This window comes from Phocoena phocoena, chromosome 19 (assembly GCF_963924675.1).
Source record: "Phocoena phocoena chromosome 19, mPhoPho1.1, whole genome shotgun sequence".
In the NCBI taxonomy this organism is placed as follows: domain Eukaryota; kingdom Metazoa; phylum Chordata; class Mammalia; order Artiodactyla; family Phocoenidae; genus Phocoena; species Phocoena phocoena.
The window spans coordinates 14,535,799-14,544,355 of record NC_089237.1 but is presented as its reverse complement, the minus strand read 5'-3'; the positions used below and the strand labels follow the sequence as shown (position 1 = coordinate 14,544,355).

General features: G+C 60.5%; 1 protein-coding gene across 4 annotated transcripts; it reads right to left on the bottom strand.

Annotated features, from left to right (window-relative positions):
• On the bottom strand, positions 1–3,541 carry CD79B (CD79b molecule). Of its 4 annotated transcripts, none has more exons than XM_065897267.1 (6): positions 3,399–3,541; positions 2,716–2,766; positions 1,384–1,695; positions 1,046–1,164; positions 732–773; positions 1–610 (listed from the first exon to the last, which is right to left on the bottom strand). In XM_065897267.1, the coding sequence occupies exons 1-6, from the start codon at positions 3,463–3,465 to the stop codon at positions 512–514; spliced, it is 690 nt and encodes a 229-aa protein (XP_065753339.1). In that variant the 5' UTR covers positions 3,466–3,541; the 3' UTR covers positions 1–511. The 4 variants fall into 4 exon arrangements, with proteins under 4 accessions (XP_065753339.1, XP_065753338.1, XP_065753340.1 ...); XM_065897266.1 differs by having other exon boundaries at positions 512–610; positions 2,716–2,769; positions 3,399–3,465; XM_065897268.1 differs by lacking the exon at positions 1,384–1,695 and having other exon boundaries at positions 512–610; positions 2,716–2,769; positions 3,399–3,465.
• Positions 3,542–8,557: the final 5,016 nt, after the last annotated feature.

The following is an 8,557-nucleotide window of genomic DNA, read 5'->3' as shown; positions in this document are numbered from 1 at the left end:
TTTCTCAAGACACATTGTTTATTCCGTGGGAGAAAGGGCTCAAGGCCAGCAGCCCCCTGGCGTGGGGGAGGGCAGGAGAGAGCAGGAGAGGATGGGAGAGGGATGAAGCTCTCGGTGGCCCAGCGGCAGCCACATGCGGGTGGGCCAGGGCCCTTCCCGGGCTCTACAGGAAGCCGGGCTGTTCTGAGTCCATTTGCAGGTTCCAGACAAGTCTCTGCCTTCCCCGTCCTGAATAGGGGATGGATCCCCACATAGCACCCCCAGAAGGCTGGGTCCAGTCTAGCCCCAGAGAACTCCCTGCTCCAAATCACTGCCCTGTGGCCCTTCCGCTCCAGTCCCTTTGGCAAGAGATGGGGACCAAGGGCTGGAGGGGCAGGCGGACCTGGTGGGCCAGCTTTGGAGGCGGACAGGGGGTTCAGGGTAAAGGGGATGGGCTGGGAGCCGGGTGGCTCTGAAGCAGTCAGTGAGGGCCCAGCGGGCTATGCCCAGGGGCTTGGGGAGGGCCGGCCTCTCACTCCTGGCCTGGGTGTTCACCCACCGACCACTTCACCTCTCCTGTCCGCAGCGTCACTATATCCTCGTAAGTGGCTGTCTGGTCAATGTCCAGGCCCTGGGGACACAGAGCGGAGCTCAGGCCTTGGCCACTCCCTGAGCGCACACAGATGGGGCCTCTGAGCGCCCCCTCTGCCCCCCACGGCCCCGGGAGCTGCGGGGTCCACCCCACTCCTTACCTCATAGGTGTGATCTTCCTCCATCCCGGCCTTGCTGTCATCCTGGCGGGTGAGGGACGGAGAGCAGAGTGTTAGCTTCCCCCACCCCATCCACTGCTGGGCCAGGCTGGGGAGGGCCAGGGAGATTGGCCCGGGGTGAGGGGTCAGGGGCTAGGGGTCAGGGGTCAGGGGTGAGGCGCACTCTGCGAGAACAGCTGATGAATAAAGGAGTGATTGAATCGGTCAATCGACGGGCAGGCTCTGGGGCTGGGGAGATGGAGACCCTGCCCGTGTCCGGCCTGCCCCGTGGCTGCGTCCCCGGCCCCCAGGGTCACCTTGTCCAGCAGCAGGAAGACGGGCACGATGATGAACAGGATGATAAGCAGGGTCTGGATCATGATGATGCCATCTTTCAGCGTGTTCCGCCGCTTCAGCTGCGCCAAGGTGCTGAACCCTGGGGGGAGGTGGGGCGGGGGCGGTGAGGCTGGGGCCCCCCCTTTGGGCCTGCGCCCCTCAGGACCTGCTTCTCAGCGGCTCTCCCAGGTGCTCGAGGGCCACAGTCGCCGCCACGCTGTGGCCCCCCTACTGGTCCGGGCTGGGGTGGGGTGGGTGTGGACCGCTCCACGAGCACACCCGCTCTCCTCCCTGGCTGGGGGGCGGGCCCCGCACGCACCCATGACCCGAAGCTCGGTGCCACAGCCGCGCTCTGTCCTCGGGGGACTCTGCGAGCACTCCTGCTTGCAGAAGTAGATGCCGTTGTCCGGAAACTGGATGTCTTGGATGATGAGTGTGGCCTCGGTGCTGTTGTGGGTCTGGAGGATGCGGCCCTTTTCGGGGAGAAATAACTTGGCCTCCGAGTCCGTCTCCTGCTTCCAGAGCCAGCTCACGTTGCCAGAGTCCCCCAGGTGGCACTTGATTTCCACCATGGAGCCCCGTTTCTTGGCCACGAAACGTGGGTGCTGCCAGATCCGGGAACACGAGCTTCCTGTGGGCGCCAAGGCTGGGATTAAAATCCCGCTCCTTCTTCTTGACCGTCGGCCCGAACTCAGGCCCTCAGCCGTGGGCCCCCGTCCTGGGCAGCACTGACCCCCGGCTCAGCCCCCTTGTCTGTCCTTGCTTCTCGGGATGTGGGTCAGACATGAGGCAGAGGTGTGGGAGAGCCAGAGCCACGTGAGAAGCCACAGGCCAAGCCGCCGGACCCCGCCCCTTCCTGATGGCCCACCCTTCCCGCCTGATTTTCCTTTAGAAGGGCCTGGAACCTTCTGATTCCTTTCCACATCCATTACAGTAGCCCGATGCCGGCCTCACCCCATGAGGCCAGAAGGCCCATAGCACAGCCTCCGGCCTGGCCTGGTGCTCTCACCTCTCCCTGCCCTGGGCTACCCACACCAGCCCGAAATCCTCAGGGGCACCCCGCAAATCCTTAGCCTGGCAGTCAAGGCCTCCCACATCAATCCCCTGGCCATCTCTCCTCCTTCACCTCCCTCCCCCCTTCCGTGTGGACCTGCTCCTCTTTTTATTCCTAAGCCTTCTTTCTTCAGTTTGCCATGATGTCCCCGCCCACCTGCTCCAAGAAACCTCCCTCCTGCCTGGCTCCCAGTCAGTGGTCCCCTAGGAACCCCTGCGACCTGTCGGGGTCCCTGAGGTTACGGTCTCCTGCCGGGGCTAAGCCCAACTCCCCAGCCAGGGAGAACGGGCCTGAGTCCTCAGTGGGGTTCCCACTAGCCCCCACTCCAGCCCTGGGCTTGGCGCTGCCCCAGATCACTGGGACTGGAGCACTGATGTTTAATGAGGATGACAGCGGAGGAGCGGGGACTGGAGGTACTTCAGAGCCAGGTCTTACAGAGGGAGGCCAACCCTAAGGAGGCCTGGGGATGGGAGTCCTGGGTGGGGAGACCCATGGGGCACAAGGGCACAAGGACAACCATGAGACAGCACACAGGACAGTGACCGGCTTTGGACACAGACATACTTGTCCCCAGAATGGGCGGGGGAAGTTGCTGACCTTTGGGATCCCGGTAGAGCGCATCTGTTTTGACCTCCAGCACCGTCTCACCTGCTGGGTGGGAGGAAGTGGGCGGGCCGGTCACTGGGACTTGGTTGTCCCACCCCTGCGTTCCCAGACCCACTTCCTCCCTGCCCAGGACATCAGCATCAAGACCCCTCAACTCTCCCCCAGCCCTGCTCTGGAGAGACTAGAGCAGGGTGGGGTCACCAGAAGATCCGACTCCCAGCCCCCCTTGTGCCCTTGACCTTGAGCTGTGCCTGGATGAGACGGGAGGGAAGTTACAGCTGGAGGGCTCCACCGCCTTCCAGACCGGGGCACCACTTCTGGGACATGCTTGTCCCAGGTCTGCTTGGGGGCAGCTCTCCACTGCCCGCCCCCCACGCAGTGCCCTCCACGGCCTGGGGGTGAACCACACTCTTCTTTCTCTCTCCTGGGCCTAGGTCTTCTGCCGTCAGAGCCTCAGGCCCAGCTCAGCCTGACACCCTCCGGGCGGGAGAGGGGCTGGGGCCGCGGAGCCCTGAGCCATCAGCATGGCTGATACCCACAGACCTGGTCCCCAGGGCTGTCAGAGGGAGACAGGAGGCAGAAAAGTGTGAGAGACAGAAGGAGGAGGATGAGAGAGCAGGAGACAGAACCAGTGGAAACAGCGGAACCAGCAGGCCTCTCGGCTCAGGCCGTACCTGAAAGGAGCAGCAGCAGAGGCACCAACCAGCCGCTGAGCCCGGGACACAGCGCCGGCCCCGCCATGCTCACCCCTCCGTCTCCTGCCCCAAGCCCGTGACAGCGGAGGCTCCTGGGGGGAAAACGTGTAACTGCCCAGGCTGCAGCCTGTCTCCTCCCCGCCTCTTCCCCACCAGGCCCCTTCCTGCCATGCAAATTGGGACCCAGGGGAGGCACCAGCTCTCCGGGGACCCTGGGGGAGGGCAGGCTCTTTTGTCAGCTGTGCTGCTAAGGCTCAAGGGTCAGCCCAGCTCGGGCACTACAGCAGGGTCCGCGGTGGACGCCCCGGGTGGCGGCGGCCTCTGTGTCCCCACCCCATCCCCGTGCCCTGGGGCCCCCTAGCCTCCCACCTCACACTTAGCTGAATACACATGGGTCCTGTGGATGAACGCGAGTGTGGCCTCTCCACCCTGGACCAGCCTACACCCTGTGGGAAGAGGGGCACCCAGAAAGGATGAGGCAGGGGTGCTGGCGGGCAGCTATGGGCCCAGAGCACAGCCTCTTGGCTGGAGTGCAGGTGGCCATGTTGGGGGCTGATGGAGATTTGACCCTGGGGAGGAAAGGAACCACAGTGGTTCTTGAGCAAAAACAGGCCAAGAGTAACAGCCGCTTGGGAGATTTGGTCCAGGACCTGGCGAGAGGGCCCCTCCCTCACTTGGTGGGAGAGTTTTCTGGGAGCTGCCAGAGAAGGTGGACTTAGATGTTGACAGCTTAGAGAAAACCCACCACTCAGCAGTCAGGGGACTCTCAGGGCACTGAAGTGTTATCCACAGCTCCAGGGGTCTCGGGCAGAGGACAGGAGGCTAGTATGGGGGAGTCTTCAGGTTCTGAAACAAAAAGGATCTCTGGCTTTGTCTCACCAGTCAGCAGAGTGGTGGATGGAACCATAAGTCTAGGAGCTTGTCTAAGTTCAACTTTGTGCCCCTGCCCCTGGATCAGACACAACCTTCATCCCTTGGGGGCTCGGGGTGGGGGAGGTGCCCTTGTGCAGTGCACAACCTGCACAGCTGCACATGGCAGGCTTGCATCCCTCAGCCCCACAGCTGAGCCCACTCTTGAATTTTATGTTTTATGGAAGCTTCTTTACTCTCTCTTGGCCCCTCACTCTCTGTCTTCTTCCAACTGCCAGGAGGGGAAGGAAGATGCAAATCCTGTGTCCTCTGCCTACATATTCTCCTTACCACCTGCCAGTTTTCAAGCGGCCTGTGCTGCTGGCAGGTCTGTTTGGGTTCAGGGAGACATGGACCCACCTCCTAGGCCAGGGTTGGTGGTGAGGAAGACAGAGGTCTGGGTGCTGCCCCCTCAGTCCTGAGCATAAGCCTCACCTGGGATGGTGGGGTCCACCCCCCCACCCCCACCCCCAAGGAGTACGGGCCAGGACTGGAGCTATGGAAAGCGGGGACAGGAGGGTTAAGTTTCCCTCCAAGGAACAGCTCGTTCCTGGCAGTCCCAGATGTTCTTGTTGTTTCCAGATGTTCCAAATGAAAAAAAAAAAAACACATTTCTCTGAAAAGGTGTCAGATGTTCAGTTCACAGAACAAACAGCCCAGGAATATAAACATCACCTGAGGTCAGCTTGGGGACCATGGGCCCCTGGTGGGGGAGGTTCGAGACTCCCCCAGAGGAATGGGGGAAAATCCAGGGGTCTCTTCCTTTAGCAAAGTACCCCCTGGTGATGGAAGCCTTGGTTAGCTTTGGGGCTAGCATCCCCCAAAGTTGGGAGGAAGATGGAGAAGGCTTGGGATACACACGTGTGTGTGTGTGCATGTAGCTGCTGACATGGGTGTGCTCCCGGGCTGTGTGGTGTGGGGCTGCTCAGGAGCTGGTCCTGCGGCCCAGGGTGACTCTAGGGGGCATGGAGGTTGGGGACGCAGTAGGTGTCCTCCAAGCACACATCCATCTGCGTCTCCCGTGGGCAGGGATGCAGATGTGTCCTTTGGACTTCATTCCCATTCATGCCAGGAGTGGGTGGGGGCAATGGGGGCCCCACCGCCTGCAGGGTTATTTGTCACAGTTGGGGCCATGCTGTTCCCTCCCCAGTGACAACAGTACTGAGCTCTGTTCGGGGCTTGTGACGCCTTTTCTTTCCTGGAACAGGAGGCCTCGTAAGCCCACTCCTGCCTCTGCCCCCGGCTGCCCTGGGCTGTGCACCCCGACATCAGGCAGCCCTCACCCCACCTTTCCAGGAAGGCAGCATCAAAATAAGAGATGGGGGTGTAGGGAGAAGGGACATGGAGCTTGAGGGTTTGGGGAACAAGAGGACAGGGACCCCCAGTAACCCTGGGAGGGTGGTGGGAGAGGACAGAACCTCAGTTTGGAAAGAAGGGCTCTGACCTCTGCCCCTCCCCCCAGCCCTCGCCTACTGACTCTACTTGGCTTGTTGTTACCAGGGGAGACCTGCAGGCTCAGAAGGATTCGGGTGTGGATCCTGACCCTGCAGGAGACCGGGAAGCCGCCTCAAGTCACCTGGGGCTTCTCAATGAAGGGTGGTCCTGCCCCACAAATGCTCCAGGACCATTGCCAAGGTCAAATGACCAACGGACACCTCTGGCATTCATGGGCCAGGGGGCAGTGAAGACCCTGCCGTGGGAGGGGCAACCCCCCACACAGCAGAATTTCCTTGTCTCACATGTCAACTGCACCCCTGTTAAGCAACACCCGTGCTTAACCTTTCAGAGACCAAGTTTCCTCATTTGGGTAAAACAGAAATAATTGTAATAATATCTTCTTCGTAGGGCGGTCGTGAGCCTTGAAGGGACTCAGGTTCACCCTCAGGCAGGTGGTACGTATGACTGATAACTGGGGGAGGGTCTTGATTCTGAAATAGGAACTTTGGTTATCTATGTTTCTCACCCAGGATTTTGTCTTTTTTCTTTTACCATTCAAGGCTCAGGGGAAGGGTGGGTCAGGGCACCCTCAAGTTCTCCTGTCCTTGGGGCCAGAGAGGGACCCGGGCGAGGTTTGGAGAACTTTCATGTGAGAAGGAGCCCCTCTCCGACCTCTGGGAGGGAGGTCAGCACCCTGGTGGGGGGCTCAGGGAGCCCTGCGGGGATGTCAGACCCCTCCCCTGCAGGCAAAGACAACCACACTGTGGGAAGGGGCTCAAGGACATGGCTGAGGGATGTCGGGGTGGCCTGGGGGTTCCCCTCCCCAGCCCCCAAGGGTGCCATGTAACCTCAGGACCCAGGAAAAGGGGATACAGAAATCCTGAAAGGGACGAATACTCACTAGTTTGGAGGAATACAGTCTTGGCTGTCAGAAAACAAAATTAAATCTGAAATTACATTTCATCCACTGGGATTGTGGCCTGAGCTCACTACATAACATTACTCTTTGTCGTAGGTCCATGGGACCCTGGGTTTTCTGGGGTCAGGGGTCAGAGGCAGCATCCTGGGGGAATTGTACCTCTGGGGAGAGGGAGGGGCCACACTGTGTACCCATAGGCACCTTAGGGCCTCTGAGGGGCAGGGAAGTTATGGGGGCTTCTGGAGAGGAGGCGCTGGGGACACGGGTCCCAACACCCGTTTCCTGGGTGCTGTCGTGGGCAGGGAGACGCAGTGTGGTGCTGTCTGTTAGGGGAGTGAAGGGAGCGGGGCACAACTCGACCTCATCTGGCCTCTGGGACTCCAGCTGTGAGGCTGGAGTCCCAGTCTCCTTCTGGAGGGGGCAGGAGACACGGCCAGACGGAGCCAGAGGAGGGAGCTGGGGCTTCCCCAATCCCTGGCAGCTCCCCAAGTCTTCCCCACTTGGCTCAATCCCCACCAGCCCTTCTTGCTGCCCTCAGCTCCCATCGATGTCCGTACGCAGAAGCACAGAAGGAGAGAGCCCACACGTCAGAGGCACCGGGGAGGTTTATTATAAGAACTGTACAAAGGGGCCTGTCTACTGGCCTGGCTTGGGCCTGTTCCCACCCGGACAAGGTGCAATGGGTGTGGGTCTGCAGGGGAGGAGGCTGCAGGCAGGGGGAGGCCTGGACCCCGCTCAGCCACGCTGGCTCTGCAATCTGCACACGGTCCCGTGGAGAGTTCAGTCCAGCAGAGGCTCTTGGGGCCTCACTAGTCAGAGCCCCAAGGAGGAGGGAAAGGCAGTGGGCGGAGTGCTGGTCAGAGAGGAGGCTGACCCCTACAGGATGAACTTCTGAAGAAAGAGCCAGAACTGCTGCAGGAAGAGATGGAAGGAGCAGGGGCCTCATTCCAGAGAGGACCCAGGCGGGGGCCGGGGAGCAGGGCTGGGCAGTGGGTGTGAGGAAGAGAAGTGGAGGAGGGCAGAAGAGTAGACTCACGGGGCTGAGAGAGAGGGATGCCCAGGCAGGGTGGTGAGGGGGCCAGTGAGCGCGGCAGACGGAAGGGAAGGCTCCGGCCTCCGGGCGAGCACAGACGTAAACACACACGCACACACGGACACACGCACACGCGTGCACGCACACTCACACACGCACACTCACACAGAGGTTGTTTTGGAGGTTTTGCTGCTTCCTGAGTTTTAATCAAACTGTTCACGAGAAACAAGAAAAAGAAGAGGAACTAAGGGCAACGGGGGACTCGATGTGCAAACCTTACCACCTGTGTTCACACTCACATACCCACAGCACAGGGACACTCACACAGACAGACCTACAGAGAAGACACACATACACACACACACACACCCTAGCCAGACACTGCGGGGCAAACTGACACACATGTACACAAATATACCCATACACACATGCGTATACAGGCTCTGAGGGACACGGTGGTTCACACACACACACACACACAAACAGAGCTATACACAGAGGTATAACGCTGGCACACAGGCACACACACACCGATGAGTAAATCCAGTGACCCCTAAGCCTGCGTCTCACCCCCTCCTCCGAGCTCAGCCTCTGTCTGTTCTTGGCAGCCGGCGGAGGACCGGCACCGCCATGCCCAGGCCAGTGGTGCCAGCAGAAGTGCCGCCTGGCTTTCTGGGCGGCAGGAAGTTGCAAGGTTGGGTCTGAGCCAGGTGAGCAGTGCCTGCCCCAGTGTGGAAATCTCGAACGTGGGCTCAGCTAGAACATTCTTAGGATCACTTTGAGGCGGGGAAAAGGATGAGTTGTGGTGGAGGATGGGGAGGAAACCTCTGGGGTTGGGGC

Coding starts and splice junctions, on each gene's coding strand:
- CD79B (XM_065897266.1), bottom strand. CDS start 3,465: ATGGCGGGGCCGGCGCTGTGTCCCGGGCTCAGCGGCTGGTTGGTGCCT. Junction 1,165..1,383: donor CACCGAGCTTCGGGTCATGG/GTGCGTGCGGGG, acceptor ACCTCCCCCCAG/GGTTCAGCACCTTGGCGCAG. Junction 611..731: donor AGGAAGATCACACCTATGAG/GTAAGGAGTGGG, acceptor CTGTGTCCCCAG/GGCCTGGACATTGACCAGAC.